Below are 24,066 nucleotides of genomic sequence, written 5' to 3'. Positions count from 1 at the left end.
CGCTGGAAAATAAACCACCTGGAAGCCCAAGCTGTCAGATTAGCGTGCCTACAATTCAGCCACAGACTCCAGGGCTATGCGGTGCACATGATGTTGGAAAATGCAACAACGGTAGCCTACAGCGACCTCCAGGGAGGAAACAAAAGCCACCAAGTAGTATCTCTGGAAATAGACCCCTTTATGGAATTGGTGGAGTTAAATCTACAAGGGATCTCTGCCTCCCACATTGCGGGAAAAGACAACGTCAGAGCAGACTCTCTCAACAGGGAAAGTCTGGATCCAGGAGAATGGGTGTTGTTGACCAGAGTCTTCCAGTTCCTGGTAGATCGCTGGGACCGCCCATTCATTGACTTACTGGCCACATCCTACAACCCAAAGATTCCCCGATTCTTCAGTGGCAGAAGAGATCAGCGCTCCCAAGGGATTGTCACCCTGGTCAAGACATGGCCAGAGGAAGACTTACTGTACGCCTTCCCTCTGAGGCCTCTGCTGGGCAAGATAGACTGCCACAGAGGATTAGTCCTTCTGGTGGCCCCAGATTGGCCCAGATGCCCGTGGCATACAGACATGCGGAGGCTTCTGGTAGAGAACCCCCTATACCTCCCTTCACACAGGGACCTTCTCCAACAAGGTCCAATCCTTCACGAGGACCCAACTTGGTTTTGTCTTACAGTCTGGCCTTTGAGAGGGCTTGCCTGATGAAGCATGGATATTCGGCAACAGTAATTGCCACCTTGCTCTGTGTGCGGAAGTTCTTGACATCCTTGGCGTATGGGCGGATCTGGAGAATATTTGAGGCCTGGTGCAAGGAATGCGGGTTCTCTCCTCGGTTGATCAAGTTCCCCATGATTCTGGAATTCTTACAGGATGGCCTGAACAAAGGACTGTCCCTCAACTCCTTGAAGGTCCAGGTGGCAGCTCTCTCCTGTTTCAGAGGCAAGGTGAACGGCGCCCGCCTGTCAACACATCTGGACTTGGCCCATTTCCTAAAAGGAGTTAAACACCTCTGACATCAGTAAACATCAGTAGGCTGTTAGTACGGTATCTAGAAAGTACAACCGGTGCGCAAGATGGACTGCTTGTTTGTTCTTCATAGGGGAAGGAAACAAGGTGAAGCAGTTTCGCGAGCTACCATAGCTCGCTGGATCAAGGAAGTGATCACAGGAGCTTATGTAGATGCAAGGAAACCTTTACCCCTTCAGGTTAAAGATCATTCCACTAGGGCCCAGGCAGTATCCTAGGCGGAAGCTGAGCAGCTGTCTCCTGTCGACGATCTGCTGAGCAGCGACATGGTCTTCCTTGCACACCTTCTCCAGGGTCTATCACCTGGACATACAAGTCCGAGAAGACGCAGCCTTTGCGAGGGCAGTGCTAACCGGACCAAGGGCAGCCTTCCACCCCGTCTGCAAGTAGCTTTTGGACATCCCATTGGTCCTGAGTCTATCTTGCTACATGCTAGGAAATGGAGAAATTACTTACCTGATAATTTAGTTTTCTTTAGTGTAGACAGATGGACTCAGCATCCCGCCCATGAACAGTGTCAAGTAATCACACTTGAATCTCGATCCCAAAGAGGTTATGGGTAAGCCATCACCCTGTCCCTAGATCTGGGCATCTATAATAATGCTGGGATTCAGTGCTTATGTTTGGTTGAGTACAGTTACGGCCACCGGTTTTAATCAAGTTCTTAATCGTTATTAAATTGTATTCAAGTTTTTCAATAGTATGTTCACAATGGCTTTTTAAAATTGTTTTTATTTATAACTTTACCAATACATACAAAGTATTAATGTTCTTAAGAAACACGTATAAGCCAGTGTGAAATAGTACTAAGCAACAATGGCTTATTACAAAATCATAATTCAGCTTAGCCAGGAGGGACAATTATATGAGGAGTACAAGGTAATAAACACAATGGCTTTTGAAGAGAATACGGAATGGCTGAGGTCACTGCAGGGGAGTATCTAAGGTGATGTCAGCATTAAAATCTGACTCCATCTCCTAGCAGGGGAGCACATAACCCATTGGTCCTGAGTACATCTGTCTACACTAAGGAAAACAAAATTATCAGGTAAGTAATTTCTCCATTCCATGCCAGGCAGATCTTCCGCACAGGAAGCCACAGATGTTTTGCCCTTTTGAGAAAACGAACCACATCCAGATGAGACACCAGTGGTCTACCCTGAATCCTGCCATGCAGGGAACCCAAGGCTGCTACCTGGACTCAAAGGGAATTATAGGCCAAATCCTTAGCCAAACCGCTCTGCAAAATGGCCAGGATCTGCGAGATGTCCACCTTTAAAGGCTGCACTCTGTTCTGCAAACACCAAGATTCAAAAACTCTCCACACCTGGACATAAGTCATTGAAGTGGAAAGCCTCCTCTCCTGAAGCAAAGTCGTAATCACAGGCTCCGAATATTCTTTCAAGAGCCAAGCCGCAAGACAGAAGTGGTCCTCCTGGTCTGAAAATACAGATCCCTGCCATGGCAACCCTGAGAGATGAGTCATCAAATAAATAAATAAATAAATAAATAAATAAAATTAGAACATAAATTGCCATGCTGGGTCAGACCAAGGGTCCATCAAGCCCAGCATCCTGTTTCCAACAGAGGCCAAACCAGGCCACAAGAACCTGGCAATTACCCAAACACTAAGAAGAACCCATGCTACTGATGCAATTAATAGCAGTGGCTATTCCCTAAGTAAACTTGATTAATAGCCGTTAATGGACTTCTCCTCCAAGAACTTATCCAAACCTTTTTTGAACCCAGCAGCAAGGCGAAGCCTTCCACCCACAACTCCCACTCTCTTGGGTCCAGAAGCTGTCTGCTGAGGAAGTCTGCCTGGACGTTGTCCACTCTGGCCACATGTTTCTCCACCCACACAAACAGTTCTGGTGCCTCCAGCGCCAACAGACAATTCTTCATATCGCCCTGATGATTGATATATGCCACTGTCGTCGCATTGTCCAAGAACAATCACACCGACTTGTCCTGGATGAGCGGAAGAAATGCCAACAAGGCCTTGCGCACTGCCCTAGTCTCGAGACGGTTGACAGACCAAGTTGCTTCCTCCGGTGACCACAGACCTTGGGCTGATTTTCCCTGACAAATCGCTGCCCCCCCCCCCCCCCCCCCCAGTCAGAGAAGCTGGCATCTGTGGTCACTTGTACCCAGTCAGGTATTTCCAGATCCATTCCCTTCTCCAGATTGCGCCAAGACAGCCACCACAAAAGACTGGACTTGGCATCCTCTGGTAACGGTAAAGGAAGCTGAAATTCTTCTGCCAGAGGATTCCAACAGGATAACAGAGCCCCCTGCAGAGGACGCATGTGAGCAAAGGCCCCATGGCACTAAATCCAGCATAGACACCATGGAACCCAGCACCTGTAGGTAATCTCAGACCCTGGGCACCGAGAGTACCAGCAGCTGAAGAACCTGACTCTGTAACTCGAGGACCCTCTCTGTAGTCAGAAACACCTTCCCTAGCTGGGTATCAAAGCGAGCTCCCAGATATTCCACGAAGTGGGTGGACTCCAGATAACTCTTTGCGAGATTCATCACCTAGCTCAGCGTCTCCAGATGCTGCAGTACTTGCTGGACCAATTGAGCACACCACCTCCGACTTTGCCCATATCAGTCAATCATCCAGATATGGGTGCACCAGGATACCTTCCTTCATGAGAGCTGCCGCCACTACCACTTTCACCTTTGTGAAAGTGCATGGCGCGGTTGCCAACCCAAAAGGAAGAATTCGAAACTAGAAGTGTTCCCCCAGCACCATGAACTTCAGAAACTTTTGGTGGTCGGTCCGAATGGGAATATGTAGATAGGCTTCTGACAAGTCCAACGACGCCAGAAAATCCCATGGTGAACCACCGCTGTCACCATGCACGTCTCCATCCGAAAGCGCAGCACCTGGAGGGCAGCATTGACCTTCTGCATTTCAAGAATGGGCCAAACAGTCCCTTCCTTTTTGGGCATCACGAAGTATACGGAGTAACGACCCTGTCCCCTTTCCAGGGGAGGCACTGGAACAATGGCGTGCAGCAGCTGCAGATGTTGCAACTTCTCCCGCACCACCTCCTGCTTGCTCTGGGAGACACAGCGAGAGAATAGAAAGGTGTCCCTGAGCAGCCAAGAAAATTCTAAAGTTTGGCCGTCTCACCACTAGAAGGACCCACTGGTCTGACGTGAGCTTGGTCCACACTCCTCGTAAAAGAGGGCCAGTCTCCCTCCAATAGCCTCTGGAGAGGAGTGGAGCCCGCACGCCTTCATTGCCCGATATTATTTCCATTTCCCCCCCTCCCCCTTGGGACCCACTGTCCCTTGGGGGCCTGTGCTGGGCTAGAAAGGACTGCTGTCAGCCAGAACTCTGCTTTGAGGCCAACGGTGCCTGACTCCTGCCAGCGCGAAACCTCCTCGCTGCCCAAAATCGAGAATGCAGAGGAAAAAACTTCTTGCAGTTGTTCTCGTCCTCGGGAAACTTGTTACCCTTTGACTCCTCCAATTGCTTTGTGAGCTGCTCCAGATCCTCTCCAAACAGAAGCTTCCCCTTGAAGGGCAGATTAGACAGCTGGGCCTTAGACCACACATCCGCCAACTAATTTCGTAACTACCGGAGCCTCCTCACAGCTACCGCCGAGCCCATGCTTCTGGCAGAAGTCTGAATCAAGTCGTACAGGGCATCTGCCACATAGGCTGCTCCTGCTTCCAAGCAAGCCGCTTGGGCCTCCTCCACGGACGTTTTCGACTTCTTATCGTGCTCCTTCTAAACCCAACACAAACAGTCTGCATCAGACTCCCGCAGATCGCTGCATGCAGGCTCAGAGCCAAAACTTCAAACAGCCTTTTAAGGAGGATTTCCAGTTTCCGATCCAGAATATGCTTTGAGGTCGCTGCACCTGCCACCGGAATGGTTGTCTTCTTGGTAACCGTGGATACCACCGCATCCACCTTGGATCTTCCATGACTCCAGGGTCTGCTCCAGCAAAGGATACAATTTGGCCATAGCTCTGGCTACCTTCAAGTCTGCGTCTGGAGACTCCTACTCCCGATCCACCAACTTCTTCACTATCTTCAGCCTTAAGAGGGACCCTGCAATCCCTGCAGGCCTGGATTCACTACCTCATAATCTGACTCTTCCTGAGTGACTTTAATCCCCAGCTCCTCCAGAACCTGGGGGATTGGTGGGCCCAACTCCTCCCTGCGGAAGAAGCGGACCACCCGAGGATTGTCCCCGTCCACCACCGGAATCTCTTCCAGGTCCCGTATAGCATCCCCTCCAGCACTAATAGGAACGGCTGCCCTATGAGGAAAAGCTAAAGAAGTAGGGCTGTTCGCTTTGGAGACGAGACGACTGAGGGGGGATATGATAGAAGTCTACAAAATCATGAAAGGACTTGAGCAAGTTAATGTAAATCAGTTATTTACTTTCTCAGATAACAGAAGGACTAGGGGGCACTCCATGAAGTTAGCAAGTAGCTCATTTAAAACTAATCGGAGAAAATTCTTTTTCACTCAGCGCATAGTTAAGCTCTGGAATTCATTGCCAGAGGATGTGGTTACAGCAGTTAGTGTAAATGGGTTTTAAAAAGGTTTGGATAATTTTCTAGAGGATAAATCCCTAATCTGCTATTCCGGTAATTAATAAGCTATAGTAGCTTGTGATTTATTTAATTTTTGGGTACTTACCAGGTACTTATGACCTGGATTTGCCACTGTTGGAGACAGGATGCTGGGCTTGATGGACCCTTGGTCTGACCCAGTATGGCATTTTCTTATGTTCTTATCGTGACCTGGATCTTGTAATGGATCCAGCAACTCACCAGCGGGGTCCCTGCCCGAATCCACCAGAGACCCCTGTACCTGGTCCGGATCATCTGTCTCATCAAATGTGTCCTCCTCCACTGTGGACCTCGAGACCCAAAAGAAAACAGCCTGATTCTGCCTGTTTAGGCTTTTTCACCACTCGGACTTCCTAGGCAAATGTCACTTCCCAGCTCCCTTCCTGGCCAACTAGGCCTTATGCATCAAAAGGACAAAACCCTGAGAAAAGATTCTGGATCCGCATCCCCCTGCGCCTATTCTTTCGTCCTGCCACTAGCAGGGTCTTGTTCTGCAGGAAAAAGCGTGGGAGGGGGAGTCCAGAGGCCCTGAAACAGCAGCCTGGCTCCCAGCACATGTGCACAAAATGGCCGCCAGTTCCTCAGAGCCCCCCCGGAGGTCCCTGCAAAGCGTGGCTGAATCAATGCGAGAGCGCCTCGAACCACAGCAAACGTTCCCGCGCAGTGCGGGAGGCGCCACGCTGGCAAAAAAGCAGCCTAAAAATAAACCCTGGCTGCGAGCACTGCAGTCGGCACTGTCCGGGTACTCAACAAGCTCGCCCCGCTCACCTGGATCTGCCTCCCGGCAGCAAAACTGAACTCAGCCGCTGAAGCACAAGCTAAAGCTGCTCCCTTCCCCCCCCCCTTTTTTTTTTTTACAAAAGCAATTAAAGGGACACACACACAGAAGGGAAGAAAAATGAAAAACATCTCTGCTTCTGCGAAGGCAGCTGAACCCAGGCCAGCAACAGAAACCCAGAGAGGCTGAGGGAACCAGAACCATCGGCTATCACCCGCCTTGAAGATAAGGGCAGAACTATCCCAGGGATCACCACCCTCCTGCTTGCCCTACGCTACCCGAGGAGGAACCTAACACCTCGAGAAGATGAACTTTTTTCTCTCTAATATATATATATATATATTTATTTTTTTTTTTTAAACTCCAGACTGCAGGTTTTGCACCTCCACCATCTGCTGGAGACAGAGAAATACTGAGGGACTGCAGGTCTGCACCTCTACCATCTGCTGGAGACAGAGAAATACTGAGGGACTGCAGGTCTGCACCTCTACCATCTGCTGGAGACAGAGAAATACTGAGGGACTGCAGGTTTTGCACCTCCACCATCTGCTGGAGACAGAGAAATACTGAGGGACTGCAGGTCTGCACCTCTACCATCTGCTGGAGACAGAGAAATACTGAGGGACTGCAGGTCTGCAGCTCTACCATCTGCTGGAGACAGAGAAATACTGAGGGACTGCAGGTGCCACTCTCGGTTATGTAGCAGGGCCTCAGAGTTTTGTTCTCTGCCTCCATAAACCCACTTGTCTAGACTGATCTGGGGTATGAACAGGAATGCTCCGTTCCTACAGATTTTCATTGGTGATAAGTCGGCCAGATTTAAGATTATGGTGCCCATAGACAGGACCAGGGGTGAGAGATTTTGGTCCTCCCACAATCAGACAGCAGCAGGAGTTGTCCTTCAGAATTTGATGCCCAAGGCATGAAGTTTGCCTTTCCGTAAAACTGGCCCTGGATTCAATTAAACAATTGTTCTATCCATCTGATGACTGTGGTTCAGTCTGACAGGAAATCGTTTTTCGCACTGTTCCTGAAAGCAGCACACAATAGTTTAGGAATGCTTCTTTTTCTTAGGGTAAAATATTCCATGTTTGGTTTGCACCAAATTGCATTTCCTGTGATTTGTACATTGTGAACGAAAAGGGTGCAGATATAAGGCACAGCGGGACAGAAGCAGATTTATAAGGCAGATCATTTAACTGGTGTGAGGCTAATGGACTTGGAACATGTAGCATTAGTCCAAGCAGAAGCCCACAGAAGTGGGGGGCATTCAGGGTTAAAAGCAGGGAACAGCCATCAGCTCCTCACATCAATTCCTCGGGCATGACAGTGACACTACTGCCAGTGAGCCGCACCCCATACCACCCTCTCCAGAACTGGGTATCCTGCCCACCATGCTGAAAGCAGATGTAACGCACACCAGGGCCATAATTTCTGAATCGGTGTGTGATCTGTCAATGCAAACAAGAGAAAAAATGAGAACTCAGCAACACCTCCCAAAATCTCAGTCTACAGTCACACAAGATTTAGAATTGTATCTGTATAAAAAGTAATGGTGTAGCTTTAGAACTAGCCCTGCTCTTTAAGAAGGCGTTCATTTCCACAGCTTGAAATAAGGGAATATTAGCAATCATGCTTATCCTGTACTATGGCAAAGGTGTGAAAAGGGTAGTAAAAGCTATTACATGGCTGCAGAAGAGGGCACTGTAACCTCTTAAGAAGCAGTACTGCAGGTGCGATCACCCTCAGATCTGCCCTGTAACATGGAGACAGCATCATCTAATTCACTCCCTACAAAACAAAGCAATGCACATACTGGGCACAGAGAACAGAGGCTTTGCTTATAACTATTTTGTTCCTGGTTTGTATTGCTAGAAATAAATCACAAAGTGTGGTAGATCCAGTAAGGGGCATCACAAAAGACTAAACCGTGTACATCTGCACCACTCATTTCATCCCACCATATACACTATGTTTTTACATTTTTATACACACCGTTCAATTATTTCACAAAACATTATTTATTAATTTATTGCATTGCATCCCTTTATAAACATGTATATTTATTACAAAAGTATTATCATTAAATCATTACATTTCCTTTCTTAATAAGCACAACAGTATTTATTACAAACACATTCCCCAACATTTATAATACATACCAATCTCAACTAGAGTGGAAATGTCAATGTATTCAACTCATGACATGTTTTACATACATATAGCCACGCCAGAAATTGAATGCTAGAATAAAGGGTATACAGTCCCAAGAATTTCAATTTTAAAGTATCAGAAATTTTTATTGTTCATTATGTAAGGTCCACAACCAAACGAGAACATCGTTAAAGAAGGAGGGGGTGAGAACATCGTTAAAGAAGGAGGTGAGAACATCATTAAAGAAGGAGGGGGTGAGAACATCGTTAAAGAAGGGGGTGAGAACATCGTTAAAGAAGGAGGGGGCGAGAACATCATTAAAGAAGGGGGGTGAGAACATCGGTGAAGAAAGGGGTAAAACATCTCATGTACCCGATGAAGATGTGCGAGCATCTTTAGATGTTTTTATTATGAATGAATGAAGTATGGTTATGGTGTGTAAGTGTTATTACGGGTCCATTTCCTATATGTATGTAAAACATGTCATGAGTTGAAGACATTGACATTTCCACTCTAGTTGAGATTGGTATGTATTATAAATGTTGGGGAATGTGTTTGTAATAAATACTGTTGTGCTTATTAAGAAAGGAAATGTAATGATTTAATGATAATACTTTTGTAATAAATATACATGTTGTTTATAAAGGGATGAAATGCAATAAATTAATAAATAATGTTTTGTGAAATAATTGAACTGTGTGTATAAAAATGTAAAAACATAGTGTATATGTTGGGATGTACACGGTTTAGTCTTTTGTGATGCCCATTGTTATGTGTAGTTGAAACAATAAGTGGGGGATCTGATAAATACTCTTGTGGATTAGATGCAGTAAGGGACATAGGTAGCTCTATGAAGCTGCCCTGCCCTAATGATTGGTAATAGAGTAGGCCAGAGCCTGGTACCTCTCTCCACTCTGCATCGCTCCACTGTTCAAAGACAACCAGGTCTGGATGAAACTCTTGACAAACGATGTAATCTTGGGAAAGCAACTGCACACAAAGCTGATACTGACAGCCACAGTCGTGTCTTGCTGCGTACCTGAACAGGAAGCAGAGTCGGCAGGAGATTACATCAATGGCAAGGACTAATAAATCACGCCAAGTGTCCTGCTAAGCGTGTGGAGGGAGCATGGCAGCAAGGAAGAGACTAAATTCCCAACTTGCAGCAAGAACTCTTTCTAGTGCACAGTCCCTCTGCCGAATCCCATCAAACATAACTGATGCCTTACTGGAATCATTAGAAGGGAACTGGAGAGGCTGATCCTGCTCTTCAGACACAGCCTCTCGCTTTCCCTGCAGTCTCTCCATTGCACATGCAGCACCTCTGAGGCAGGCTCAGCTCCTGAGTCTCGGTGCATGAATTAGTTACTGATCCGATCTGACCGCTATTCAGTTCTTACACTACCGTGGTGCTTGAGACGATGGTACAGCTTTAGATGTTAGGAACTGGGAAACAGGATGGGCTCCCTCTAAACCAAGATGGAACCTGGCTGTTGGTGCTGATGTTTGAACTTAAATAGATCATGGGGAACCAACTGCTGCTTGGAATCGTGTGGTTCAGAAAATATAATTTTAAACAGGGAGACTATGATAGAATAAAGAAATTAGAAACAAAATAGGAGTGGTTTGAGTAAGATATGGACAATGGTTAAAAATAGCAGTTTGGAAGCCCAGATAAAATTGTATCTCCTGCATTTAAAAAGGTCGCAGTAAAAGCAAACAAACACCAGCCTGGTTTAATGGCAAAGTGAAAGGGCATTTTCAGAAAATGGAAAGCAGTCCCCAGTGAAGAAAATAGGTCAGAGCATAAGCAGTGGCAAATTAGTAAGACAGGTCAAGAGACAATTTAAGAAAATCTTGCCAGAGAGGTAAAAACTTATCCTAAAAGCTGTATTTTAAGTACGTTTGTGGGAGTCAGCTCGGCCACTAGATGACAAAGGAAACAGCAGAAAAAACAAATTACTTCTTTGCCTTGGTCTTTACTGAGAAGGATATTGGGAACATATCCAAACTAGTAATATTCTTTGATGATAATCATTCTGAGCAACCAGAACAATCTCTACATTATAGGAAAATTGGTTCTTACCTACTAATTTTCGTTCCTGTAGTACCACAGATCAGTCCAGTCCTGGGTTTTGCCTCCCCTCCAGCAGATGGAGACAGAGAAAGTTTTACTGACACTGTAACATAACCTGGTGCACCACCTGCAGTCCCTCAGTATTGATCTGTACCCAAACTAAAATAGGAAATCATACTAAAACTGAACTTAACCTACACCCCATATCCCGCCAACGAGCAGGAGGAGGGGAAACACCGAATCTGAACGAGCCTTATAACCAAATAAAACAGAATGTACAGCCATCACCTGAGCCAGAAATTCAATTGAAAAACCTTCAGAATATATATCAACAGCACAGATCGAGCAGACTCTCCAAACCCCGGTGGGCGTCTGGACTGATCTATGGTACTACAGGAATGAAAATTAGCAGGTAAGGACCATTTTTCCTTTCCCTGTACGTACCCAGATCAGTCCAGACTCCTGGGATGTACTAAAGCTTCCCTAAACAAGGAGGGACTGCGAGAGTCCCGCTCAAAGTACACTCTCTCCAAAATTGCCAGAGTTGGGAACCTGGACATCTAGGCGATAACGTCTGGAGAAAGTGTGCAAAGACTTCCAAGTAATCGCCCTGCATATATCTTGTGGCAACACTAGCTGACATTTGGCCCATGATGCTGCTTGCAACCATGTCGAGTGCGCTCTCAGCCCCTGAGGCAACAAACTATGGCCTTTTTCAGTCATCATGCTATAGTCGCTTTCAAAGCTTTTTGCCCCTTCTTCATGTCACTCCAGAGTGGCAGATGGTCGGAAACTCGGAAACTGTTAGTGGGAGGAGGGTAGCCTAGTGGTTAGAGCAGTGGGCTACGAACCAGGAGCGAGTCCCGCTGTCACTCCTTGTGAACTTGGGCAAGTCACTTTACCCTCCATTGCCTCAGGTACAAATCTAGATTGTAAGCCTTCTGGGGATAGGGAAATACCTACAGTACACCTGAATGTAAACCAATGTGATATCTCAGATCAAATGTCGGTCTATAAAATAAATAAATAAATACCACAACTGCGCCCGCCTCACATCCAGACACCTCAACTCCCTATCCAAAGGGACCTATCAACGTTTGAAAAAGCTGGTAACACCACTCTCTGGTTCAAATGAAAGGAGGAAACAACCTTTGGCAGGAAAGAGAGCACCATACGCAAGGAAACACCAAACACATACAGAAGAATTTCTTTTGGTCATGGGAGGACCAAGGCATCGACCCCTTCTGCCCCATACTCTCTTCTTTGGCTGAAGAATCTTGGAGCCTTGACATTGTTGCACGTTGCCATCAGGTCCATGCACAGTACTCCCCACCTGCGACGAATAAGGAGCATGGCCTCCTCTGACAACTCCCACTTTCCAGGATCCAGCAGTTGGCGACTGAGGAAATCCGCTTGAACATTGTCTAGTCCCACAATGTGAGAAGCTACCAGCATCTCCAAGTGGAGTTCCACCAAGTGGACTATTGTACCTCTTGTGTGGTTGATGTACGCCACCGTCGTTGCATTGTCTGACAACACTCTCAGGGACTTGCCCTGAGCAAGAAGAAGAAAGGCCTGTAATGCCAGATGCCCTGCCCTCTTCTCCAGACGGTTGATGGTCCAAGACGTCCGGAGACCAGAGTCCCTGCGCCACTTGAGCCTGACATACAACTCCCCAACCGGAGAGACTGGCATCTGTTGTGATCACTATCCAATCTGGAACCTCCAAAGGCATCCCGCGGGTCAGATTGTCCAGACTCGGCCACCAATCCAGACTCACCCGGGTGCCCACTGTGAGAGGCAGTGGTAAATGAAACTGCTCTGAGACAGGATTCTACCTGGAGAGCAAGGCCGATTGAAGAGGATGTATATAAGCGAAGGCCCAAAGGACCAATTCCAAAGTGGAAGCCATAGACCCAAGAACCTGCAGATAATCCCAGACCTTGGGTCGGATTGCTGAGCAACCTGCCAATCTGTCCCTGGATCTTGAAAATCTGCTCCTCGGTGAGAAAAACTTTTCCAAGCTCTGTGTCTAAGCGTGCCCTCAGAAACTCTAGAACTTGAGAAGGCACCAGCTGGCTCTTGGGGAAGTTCATCACCCAGCCAAGGGACTGCAAGTGCTGTAGAACCACCGTCACTGATCGCTGACAGAGGGCCTCCGACTTTGCTTGAATCAACCAGTCATCCAAATATGGGTGGACCAGAACACCCTCCTACCACAGCGCTACCGCTACCACCATCACCACCTTTGTAAAAGTCCTTGGCAGTGTCGCCAATCCGAATGGCAGGGCGCAAAACGGAAAGTGATCTCAGAGGATCACGAACCTGAGGAACCTTTGATGGTCCAGACAAATGGGAATGTGAAGATAGGCCTCGGTCAAATCCAGAGAAGCCAAAAACTCCCCCTTGCACATCGCAGCAAGCACCGACCTCAGCGTTTTAATCCAAAAATGGGGTACTTTGAGCGCCAGATTCACCTTCTTTAAATCCAGAATCAGACGAATACCTTCCTAACCCTCTTTCCTCGACCGGCACTAGCTCTATGGCTTCCAAGAGACAGAGACGATTGAAGGTTTCTTGAACCACTCGCTGTTTCTGCTCGTAAATGCAAGGGGATTTCATGAACAAATCTTTTAGCAGCCAAGCAAATGTTAAAGCGTAACTGTGTTCTGTCACACTTAGGGCCCATTGGTCCAACATGATTTTGGCCCACTCCTCGAGAAATAACGTTAACCTGTTAAACTTTCCTCTCTCCAATGCGTGGAGCTGAGGAGTGGGCCGGTCCCACTTCTTTGGGAGGATTTGACACCAGAGGTCCCTTGAGTGGAACCATTTCTGACTGTTCTCTGGCCTCGAAAGGATTGGTTCCAAGACTGCTGCCTTCCGGCTCCCTGCCTCTGACTCCCAGCCGGACCACGAGACTAACGGGAACGCCAACTTGACCAGAAACGAGACCGTGTCGAGGAGAAACTTCTGCTGAGCTTCGGCTTGACCTCTGGCAACTTGTGCCCTTTAGTCTCCCCGAGTAGCTTCACTAGTTGCTCTAAGTCCTCTCCAAAAAGCAACTTTCCCTTAAAAGGAAGCAACCCCAGCTGGGACTTGGACCAAATATCCACAGACCAGTTCCTTAAACAAAGAAGCCTTCAAGCGGAAACCACAGACATTATCGACCGAGAGGAAGTGTGTATCAGGTCATACAAGGCATCCACACTGTAGTCCACGACAGCCTCTAGCCGTTCAGCCTGCTGCGCGTCCTGCGTAGACAACGACTTGTCAGTCTGCAGTTGCTGCACCCAATGCAACCCGGCGCAGAGCATAAAGTTGCTTCACACAGAGGCGTAAATGTCCAATGATGAAACTTCAAAAATCTTGAGATGTATCTCCTACTTCCTATCCTGCCTATCCTTCAGCGTTGCTGGACAAGCTACCGGGATAGTCTTCTTCGTCACGGCCGACACTTTGGGCATGCACAGGAGGTCCAACGTGTCCTCAAGCAGAGGATACAACTTCTCCATGGCTCTGCCAAATTTTAAGCCCGTATTCAGAGTCTCCCACTCCCGTAGAACCAGTTCTTTCATAGTCTGGTGAAAAGGAAAAGTTCTGGTTGGCCCTCTCAGACCTCACAGGACCGGATCCACACCCTCGTGATCCGAATCCACCTGGAGCTCTTTAATTCCTAATTCACTAAGGACACAGGGAATCAAGGGACACAATTCCTCCTAGTAAAAACGGCAGACCACCTTCGGGTCATCCCCCTCCACTGGATGAGCTTGACCCTGAGCCTCATCCGGATCCATACCATCTGAACGGAGATCTACCCAACGGATCCACTGCTGGGGAGTCCTTGGCCTCGAGCTCTCGGAGGTATCTCCTCGCGTTCCCTGGGGCAACTGGAGAGCCAGAACCCTTCTGACTCTGGTTGCCCCACCAGGGGGAAAAGATCGGGATCTCTTAGCCATCGGGAGATCCTGCCGGTCCGTTGGCTTAAGGTGGTGACATCCAGCCACTCTTTTCGCCAAAAAAGCTTTGTGCATTATTAAAACAAAATCTGGGGAAAAATCCCCTGCTTCCTCAGGCTCCTGCTCCAGGAGGTTCTCCTCCCCATCATCACACAGAGGATCCCGGGGCCCCCGGAGGCCTTTGCTCAGCTGGCAAAAGTGGTGGGGGTAAGGCAGCCTCCCTGCAGGCCCTGTCAGAAGCAGCCGTGAAGGAAGACAAAATGGCTGCTGTTCCCACTGAAACAGGGAAGGCACTGCTGGACTGCTCAGACTCTCCCGTGCTCACCGGGGAGGATCGCTGCCTGCTAGCAGCCCCCACGCTCCCTGAGCTGCCTTCACCCCTGGCGACACAGCAGGAGCAAAGGCCGGTATGGGAGAGTTGCGAGCCTGTCCTCACATGCCGCACACTGCCGACCTCGAGGAATCGCAGAATAAAGCACTGGGAAACTTGGTCTTTGTTTTTTTTTTAAGATAAACGAGCCACCTGTGCGCCAACAGAAAGAAAATGGGATGGCTGACGACCCGCCAAAGAGAAGTGCTTGATTAGCAACAAAAAGGCAGAGAGGAACTTTTTTTTTTTTTTTTTAAATAAAACTTTATACTTGCTGCAGGCTCCAGCTGTCCAGCAGAGAGGAGGGGGGGAGAGGGAACTGGCCCCCACCAGATATCTCCCCCATCAGCGGGTAAGGCAGACTCAGGGATTTCCAACCCCTCCCGCAATCAAGCTCCTCTACCTGAAGGGATGGCCCCACTAGGACCTACTGACCTTCAGGAAGGGCGTAAAGAGAAACACCTCCAATCTTTTTCCTTAATATTCTTCTTTTTTTTTCTTTTTTTAATGCTCTTCAGACTGCAGGATTTACACCACCTTCCATCTGCTGGAGACAGAGAAATACTGAGGGACTGCAGGTGGTGCACCAGGTTAGGTTACAGTGTCAGTGAAACTTTCTGTCTCCATCTGCTGGAAGGGAGTCTGGACTGATCTGGGTACGTACAAGGAATGGAGAATACAATAGATCAAACGGACAACCTAAAGAGTAACAAATCACCAGGACTGGATAGTACTCACTCCAGAGATCTGGAAGTACTCAAACATGAAATTGCAAACCTGTTACTCATAATCCTATCACTTAAAACAGGCACAATACCTGAAAAATGGAGGGTGGTCCCTGTAATGTAGATTTTTAAAGAGAGATCCAAGGGCAATCGGGGAAACTATAGACCAGTGAGCCTGACTGGTAACGGGCAAAATGGTAGCATGATTTATTCTTAAAAACAACCTTACTAGCCATATAAAGAAACAAGGCCTATTGGGCAAGAGTCAACAGGATTTTAACATAGGAAAGTCTTGCCTTACAAATATTAGATTTTTTTTTAAGGTGTAAGTAAACATGTGGGTAAAGATGAGCTGGTTGATAGAGTGTTTTGGGATTTTCATAAGGCGTTTTGACAAAGTCCCGCATGAGGATTTCTGCAGGAAATTAAAAAGTCATGGGACAGGAGGCAGTGTCCTGTTGTGGGCTGGTAACTGGTTAAAAAGACAGGAAACAGAGGGTAGCACTAAATGCTCAGTTTTCCAAATAGACAAATGTCATTAGTGGACTGATCTGTACTGTGCTGTTTAATGGAAAGGGAACGAGTGAGGTAATGAAATGAATAATGCAAAATTATTGAAAGCTGTAAAAAAAAACAAAAAAAACCAGCTGCAGTTATGAAGAACTACAGGAGGACCTTGAGAGACTGGAGATCATTTTATGTAGAAAAATGATGCACATAGGGAAAAATAATCCCAAATGCTGGTACATGATGCTGGGTTCTGAATTGGGAGTCACTGTCTTGGTCCTTGTGGCCAATATGTTGAAATCCTCTGCTCAGTGCATGGGGATGGTCGAACAAGGAAATGGAAGGTTAGGAACGGAGAAGAAAATGGAAAATATCATATTGTCCTTGTATCGAGCTGTGGTGTGGACTGCACCTTGAGTATTGTGTGCATTTCTGGTCACCCCCATCTCAAGAAGAACAAAGCAGCACTAGAAAAGGTGCAGAGGAGGGCGACAAAAATGAAAAAGGGGGCTGGAACGATTCCCCTATGACGAGCGGTTACAACAGTTAGGAAGAGACAGCTGCGTGGGACATGACAGAAGTTTATAAAATCATGAGTGGGGTGGAAAAAAATAAAAATGTTTTTTATCTAAAAGAAAGGGACCTCCATGAAACTAACAAACCAGCAGATGTAAAATATCACAGAAAGCACTTTGTCACTCAGTGCGGAGGCAAGCTGTGGAATCTGTTGCCAGAGGACATGGTTAAGGTGACGCGCACAGGGAGGTTAAAAGAGGACAAGTTGCTTAGTGGTTAGAGCAGCGGCTGGGAACCAGTCACTTCACCTTCCACTGCCTCAAGTACTAAAAACTGAGAGTCCTCCGGGGACAGGGAAATAACTACAGAACCTGAATGTAATCTGAAAGGTGGAATATAAATCAATTGTAGGCAAAGGTTTGAACAAGTTCCTGGAGGAAAAAGCAAGTTTGCTTACCATAAATGGTGTTTCCGTAGATAGCAGGATGAATTAGCCGTGCTGTCTGGGAGCGTCGACGCGACCGGGAGTAGGCGGAGCTTCCCTCAGATAGCGTCAGAGTTTTCAACTCTGTGCGCCTGCGCAGTCGTCTTCCCGCGCAAATCCATAAGAACATAAGAAATTGCCATGCTGGGTCAAACCAAGGGTCCATCAAGCCTAGCATCCTGTTTCCAATAGAGGCCAATCCAGGCCACAAGAACCTGGCAATTACCCAAACACTAAGAAGATCCCATGCTACTGATGCAATTAATAGCAGTGGCTATTCCCTAAGTAAACTTGATTAATAGCCATTAATGGACTTCTCCTCCAAGAACTTATCCAAACCTTTTTGAACCCAGCTACACTAACTGCACTAACCACATCCTGTGGCAACAAATTCCAGAGCTTTATTGTGCGTTGAGTGAAAAAGAATTTTCTCCGATTAGTCTTAAATGTGCTACTTGCTAACTTCATGGAGTGCCCCCCTAGTCCTTCTATTATTTGAAAGTGTAAATAACCAAGTCACATCTACCCGTTCAAGACCTCTCATGATTTTAAACCCCTCTATCATATCCCCCCTCAGTCGTCTCTTCTCCAAGCTGAAAAGCCCTAACCTCTTCAGCCTTTCCTCATAGGGGAGCTGTTCCATCCCTTTTATCATTTTGGTTGCCCTTCTCTGTACCTTCTCCATCGCAACTATATCTTTTTTGAGATGTGGTGACCAGAATTGTACACAGTATTCAAGGTGTGGTCTCACCATGGAGCGATATAGAGGCATGATGACATTTTCCGTTTTATTCACCATTCCCTTCCTAATAATTCCTAACATTCTGTTTGCTTTTTTGACTGCTGCAGCACACTGAGCCGATGATTTTAAAGTATTATTCACTATGATGCCTAGATCTTTTTCCTGGGTGGTAGCTCCTAATATGGAACCTAACATCGTGTAACTACAGCAAGGGCTATTTTTCCCTATATGCAACACCTTGCACTTGTCCACATTAAATTTCATCTGCCATTTGGATGCCCAATCTTCAAGTCTTGCAAGGTCCTCCTGTAATGTATCACAAACCGCTTGTGATTTAACTACTCTGAATAATTTTGTATCATCTGCAAATTTGATAACCTCACTCATCGTATTCCTTTCCAGATCATTTATATACCCTGTTTCCCCGAAAATAAGACCTAGTAGAGGTTTTGCTGAATTGCTAAATATAAGACCTCCCCCGAAAGTAAGACCTAGCAAAGTTTTTATTTGGGAGCATGCCCGTCGCACAGAACACCAGAGCATGCAGCTGTGATTTTTTTACCCTGCAGGATTCACAGTTAGTTGTCATCACAAACCAGCATAACCAGACAACTATTCAGAATATAATAAATGTTCATTTTTTTGTTCAACAATATATGTGAATTCTTCTTCATGGAAAAATAAGACATCCCCTGAAAATAAGGCCTAGTGCATCTTTGGTAGCAAAAATTAATATAAGACACTGTCTTATTTTCGGGGAAACACGGTATATATTGAAAAGCACCAGTCCAAGTACAGATCCCTGAGGCACTCCACTGTTTACCCTTTTCCACTGAGAAAATTGACCATTTAATCCTACTCTCTGTTTCCTGTCTTTTAACCAGTTTGTAATCCACGAAAGGACATCGCCTCCTATCCCATGACTTTTTAGTTTTCTTAGAAGCCTCTCATGAGGGACTTTGTCAAATGCCTTCTGAAAATCCAAATACACTACATCTACTGGTTCACCTTTATCCACATGTTTATTAACTCCTTCCAAAAATGAAGCAGATTTGTTAGGCAAGACTTCCCTTGGGTAAATCCATGTTGACTGTGTCCCATTAAATCATGTCTTTCTCTATGCTCCACGATTTTGATCTTGAGAATAGTTTCCACTATTTTTCCTGGCACTGAAGTCAGGTTCACTGGTCTATAGTTACCTGGATCGCCCCTGGAGCCTTTTTTAAATATTGGGGTTACATTGGCCACCCTCCAGTCTTCAGGTACAATGGATGATTTTAATGATAGGTTACAAATTTTAACTAATAGATCATAAATTTCGTTTTTTAATTCCTTTAGAACCCTAGGATGCATACCATCCAGTCCAGGTGATTTGCTACTCTTTAGTTTGTCAATCTGGCCTACTTCATCTTCCAGGTTCACAGTGATTTCGTTCAGTTCATCTGACTCATCACCCCTGAAAACCATCTCCGGAACTGGTATCTCCCCAACATCCTCATTAGTAAACACAGAAGCAAAGAATTAATTTAGTCTTTCTGCAATGGCCTTATTTTATTTATTTATTTATTTATTTATTTATTTTGTATACCGACATTCGATCGAGATATCACATCAGTTTCCAGATAACAGGTTGAATACGGCGAGAACTGCCCTATTTTACATTATCTTCCCTAAGAGCCCCTTTAACCCCTCTGGTAGGCGGAAGGGCGTTCCTCCTGATAAGTTGACAGGAGTCATCCACCATCGAATGTCCATTTTCATCTGATTGGTGATTCGTACTCGGGAGGAAAGAGGTTGGTGGAACTGTGACCATTGATTTTTTAGACCCCATTAAAGACGTCTCATATGAAGTCTTGTGAAAGGAACCACATGGATAGCTGCCGCCATGTGGCCTAAGAACTGAAGGACCCGACGTGCAGATGTTTGTCGTTGCTTGTGCAACTTCTGAGCCAGGGAGGTGAGAGTGAAAGTCCTGTCCTCTGGAAGGTAGGCCCTCACCTCCAAAATGTTGAGGAGTGCTCCAATAAACTGCAGCGTTTGGGTCGGTTGAAGATTCAACTTTTCGTAATTGATCAGGAATTCCAATGATTGGAGACAATCTATGGTCTGACTCATGTGAGCTCGAAGGGTATCCGGATCCGAACCTACCAGTAGCCAATCGTCCAAATAGGGAAAAATTTGGATTGATCGTTTTCGGAGGTGAGCCACCACCGCCGCTAAACATTTGGTGAAAACTCTTGGGGCTGAAGAGAAGCCAAAGGGCAGGACTCTGTATTGGTAATGTTCCTTCAGAGCCATAAAACAAAGGTAGCGCCAGGAAGAAGGTTGCATGGATATATGGGAGTATGCATCCTTTAGGTCTATGGAACATAGCCAGTTGTAGGAGAGGTTAGAATGTTTTTTAGGGAGGTCATCTTGAATTTTTCCCTCTGAAGATATTTGTTGAGGTTTCGAAGATCTAGGATTGGACGAAGTCCTCCCGATTTTTTTGGAATGAGAAAATAATGGGAAGAGAACCCTTGGTTCTTTTGGGATGGAAGAAGTTTGTGAATGGAGTTTTGGATGCAGAGAGTATGTAGCTCTGCTTGAAGATACGTGGATTGGGACGATGTTCCCCGAGGAGAAGGAACGTATGGAATCCTTGGAGGAATAATGAAATTTAGGCGATAACCTTCTTTTATAATATCCAACACCCAACTATCTGTGGTGATGGTTGTCCAATTGGTATAGAAGTTCAGCAGATGACCTCCGATGAAACGCGGTGGGGGTGGCTCGGGGTTGCTCAAAAAGCCGGTGTCTACTTTTGAGGTGCCGGAGTGGATTGCTTTTGTGGACGTTGTTGACGAGGACATCCACGTGGTTGCTGAGTTGGAGATGATATTGCTATTGCGAGGAACTCTGTGGGCAATAAGACTGGTAGGGCAAGAAGGTAGGTCTCGGGAACGACCTCCTTTGGAAGGTAGGGGAAAATTTCCTGTACAATGATTGAGAATCCGTGGGTGTTGTGAGTGCTATCACAGCAGTTTTCTGCTCTTTAAGGTGTGCAACTGTTTTCTGTAAACTTCTCACCAAATAAATTGTCCCCCATACAAGGAATGTCAACTAATCCGTCGTGTACGTCTTCCCTTATTGAACTAGCTCTTAACCAGACCATTCTGCGAGCTGCGATGGCTGTTGCAGAAGAACGTGAAGAACATTCGAAAGATTTGTATACTGATCGCAGTAAATGTCTTGCCCTTCTTCCATATCAGTAAATGGTTGAGGTAAAGAGTCGTCAGGAGCTATGCAAAGGGGGTGTAAGTTTTGCAGAGTTTCAAACAAATACTGGATCATATAGAACTGATGGTGCTGAATTCTTGTAGAAAGCATGGACGAATGGTAGACCTTGCAACCAAAATCATCCATGGATTTTTGCTCTTTCCCTGGAGGGGAGTTAGCATGAGGTTTAGAGCGCTTAGACTTAGATAGAGCGGACTCTACTACAATAAAGTTATGAGGTAATTGTACAAAGTCATATATGGTGGAATTTCGCATTCTATACTTTAAATCAATTTTTCTGGAGGCAGGTCCTGTTGAGTATGGTTTTTCCCCACATCTTGTATAAAACAGAGTTCAAAACGTCATGTGGGGGTAAAGCTGTGGGTTCTGGTGGCGTATTGAAAATCTTTAAAATGCCAAGAACCTCTGACCTAGGATCTGGAATTGTTACTGTTTGTATTTTTAAGAGATTCCCCACCTTCTCTATGAATTTCACGTAAGTTAAGTCTTCTGGTGGGGAATAGGGCTCTGGAAGGCCTTCTGGTGGTTCTGAAGGCATGCCCATGAATGAGCTGGGAGAAGATGTGGAAGTGTGAGAAAGAGGGCTATCTGGTCTTGCTGGAGTTGGAGACAACACCGGTGGAATATTTTGTGAAGGCCCAGGAGAAGCAGGTGGTGAAGATGGAGTCACTGGTCTTGAATAAGTAGATTGTAAATCTTCAAAAAAGGTATTCAACGCTTGAGATATCTGTAGCATTGCTATAGAGGCAAGATGAGTCTGTGGCGTGAAAGGAAGTGGCATTTGTGGAACAGCTGGTAAAGGAGGCACCGTGGAAGGCACAGTGTGCTCCCGGGTGATCTTCGGAGTGGGATGCATTGTAGACACCCCACTGGAAAGTGAAATACCACTGAATGATGGAGCCCTAGATGAATCAGAGTCGAAAGAGAGTTCCACATCCACATCAGACTCTGGCCTTGGCGCAATGGAAAGAAACGGCTTTTGAAGTACATGTTTTGTTTTTTGTGTACTTTTCCGAGGCTGAAATGTAGTTAGCGTCCCATGTTTGCTAATGCGGTCACGGTGCACGGATGTGCCCTGATGTTTCGTTACGCTATGTTGCTTTGATGCACCGTGGTGTTTCGATGTGTCGTGTTGCGTTGGCAATGCGCCATACTGTGTCTGTGTCGAGATGCGCTGATGCGCCATGGCGCTTCGATGCACCGTGCTCCGAATGTCTATCTTCATGGATTCGACGCCTCGAGTTAGACTGCATCAAAGGTTTCTGTGACGCAAGGGGGGTAGCGGGAACAGAGCCCTGACTCCCGGTAGTTTCTTGAGGGGATTTAGAAGGAAGAACCTTGACCCCCTTTAAAGGAACTGGGCGTTTGGCTGACCTTGCAGATGTTGAATCCCCCCGGCTCCGAGGCAGGTCTTTTTTCTAGGTTCTTTTGAGTCTTCTCCGGTCCCGGAGAAGATTGTGTGGAGGGCGCTCTCAAATGCGCTGTTCGGTCCGCGTCTTGTATTCTGGCCCTGGGAGACATTCAACCGCAGTCCCTGCAAGAGGACTGGTCATGCTCCGGTCCTAAACAAATATAGCAATAATTATGTCCATCTGTAATGGACATAATTTTGCCACATTGGCAGTACTTAAACCCAGAGGGTTTAGGTGCCATACTGCCCGAAAAAAATTCTGAAGAAAAATTGCTAGAAAATCACAAAATATTTGACAAGGAGAGAAAGAGAGGGAACCCCGCATGCTATCAGCTCGCGGAAAAAAAGAGACTGAGGAGAGAAACGGATTCGTGTGGGAAGACGACTGCACAGGCGCACAGAGTTGAAAACTGACGCTATCTGAGGGAAGCTCTGCCTACTCCCAGTCGCGTCAACGCTCCCAGACAGCATGGCTAATTCAGCCCTGCTATCGATGGGAAAAATCCATTAACTTGGGAAAAACCACTGCTAATCCCTAGGACTGAGCAGGTCTTTGGGAGTGGCCACAGTGGGAAACAGGATGCTGGACTTGATTGACCTTGGTCTGACCCAGTAGGACATGTCTTATGTTTCTTATGCATCTATCACTGTACGCACAGTCTGCACACTTACCAGTCCTTGATCTCAATTTCAGGCTGTATCTCATCCATCAGCTCCTCCCAGTATCCCTCTTGTTTTAAATCAATAATCTGAGACTTCTTGCATTCTCTAGAGATAAAGAAACAATAGATCAGCAGTGATCTGAACTGAATGTTAAAGTTCCTCCAGCTGATCACTGAGCACACTCCAGCCAGAGTCATATACATACACAAGTCTCCAGATACAACACACACAAAAGTTCTGAGAGCATTTTTTTTTTTTTACATGAAAGGAAAATTGGTTCTTACCTGCTAATTTTCATTCCTGTAGTACTACAGATCAGTTTAGATCCTGGGTTTTGCCTCCCTGCCCGCAGATGGAGTCAGAGAAAGTTTCACTGACACTGTACATAACCCACTGTGCTACCTGCAGGCCCTCAGTATTGACCTGTACCCAAGCCAAGATGACAGCAACAACCATAAATTTCTAAGCAAGGTTCTAAGCAAACTCGCTCCCTTCCAACGAGCCAGAAGAAGATGAAGTTGCCCAAAAAGACAATGGAAAACTCATTTCCCAAATTTAACATAAGCGATCAGCATCAAAAACCTCCAAGAACTCTGCACTATATACATAGCAACAGTACGAGCAGCGGACTCTCCCCCCTCCAGTAAATGGGTGGGTCTGGATTGATCTGTGGTACTACAGGAACAAAATAAGCAGGTTGGGAACCAATTTTCTTTTCCCTGTATGTACCCAAATCAGTCCAGACTCCTGGGATGTACCTAAGCTCCCCTTAAC

At 46.3% G+C, this 24,066-nt stretch overlaps 1 protein-coding gene across 5 annotated transcripts in view; it reads right to left on the bottom strand.

The window, feature by feature from the left end:
• Nucleotides 1–7,063: 7,063 nt before the first annotated feature.
• Nucleotides 7,064–24,066, bottom strand: part of UBIAD1 (UbiA prenyltransferase domain containing 1) — a 54,813-nt gene continuing 37,810 nt past the window's right edge. For all 5 annotated transcript variants that reach the window (XM_029578211.1, XM_029578214.1, XM_029578215.1 and 2 more), the window contains 3 exons: nucleotides 23,302–23,397; nucleotides 9,463–9,598; nucleotides 7,064–7,856 (listed from right to left, as the gene is read on the bottom strand). In XM_029578211.1, the coding sequence (XP_029434071.1) occupies nucleotides 7,710–7,856; nucleotides 9,463–9,598; nucleotides 23,302–23,397 (379 nt within the window). In that variant the 3' untranslated portion in view covers nucleotides 7,064–7,709. The remainder of the gene's footprint in view (nucleotides 7,857–9,462; nucleotides 9,599–23,301; nucleotides 23,398–24,066) is intronic.

This window comes from Rhinatrema bivittatum, chromosome 15 (genome assembly GCF_901001135.1).
Source record: "Rhinatrema bivittatum chromosome 15, aRhiBiv1.1, whole genome shotgun sequence".
Taxonomy (NCBI): Eukaryota; Metazoa; Chordata; class Amphibia; order Gymnophiona; family Rhinatrematidae; genus Rhinatrema; species Rhinatrema bivittatum.
The sequence above is the reverse complement of the archived record's forward strand: the minus strand, read 5'-3'. Positions and strand labels throughout refer to the sequence as shown.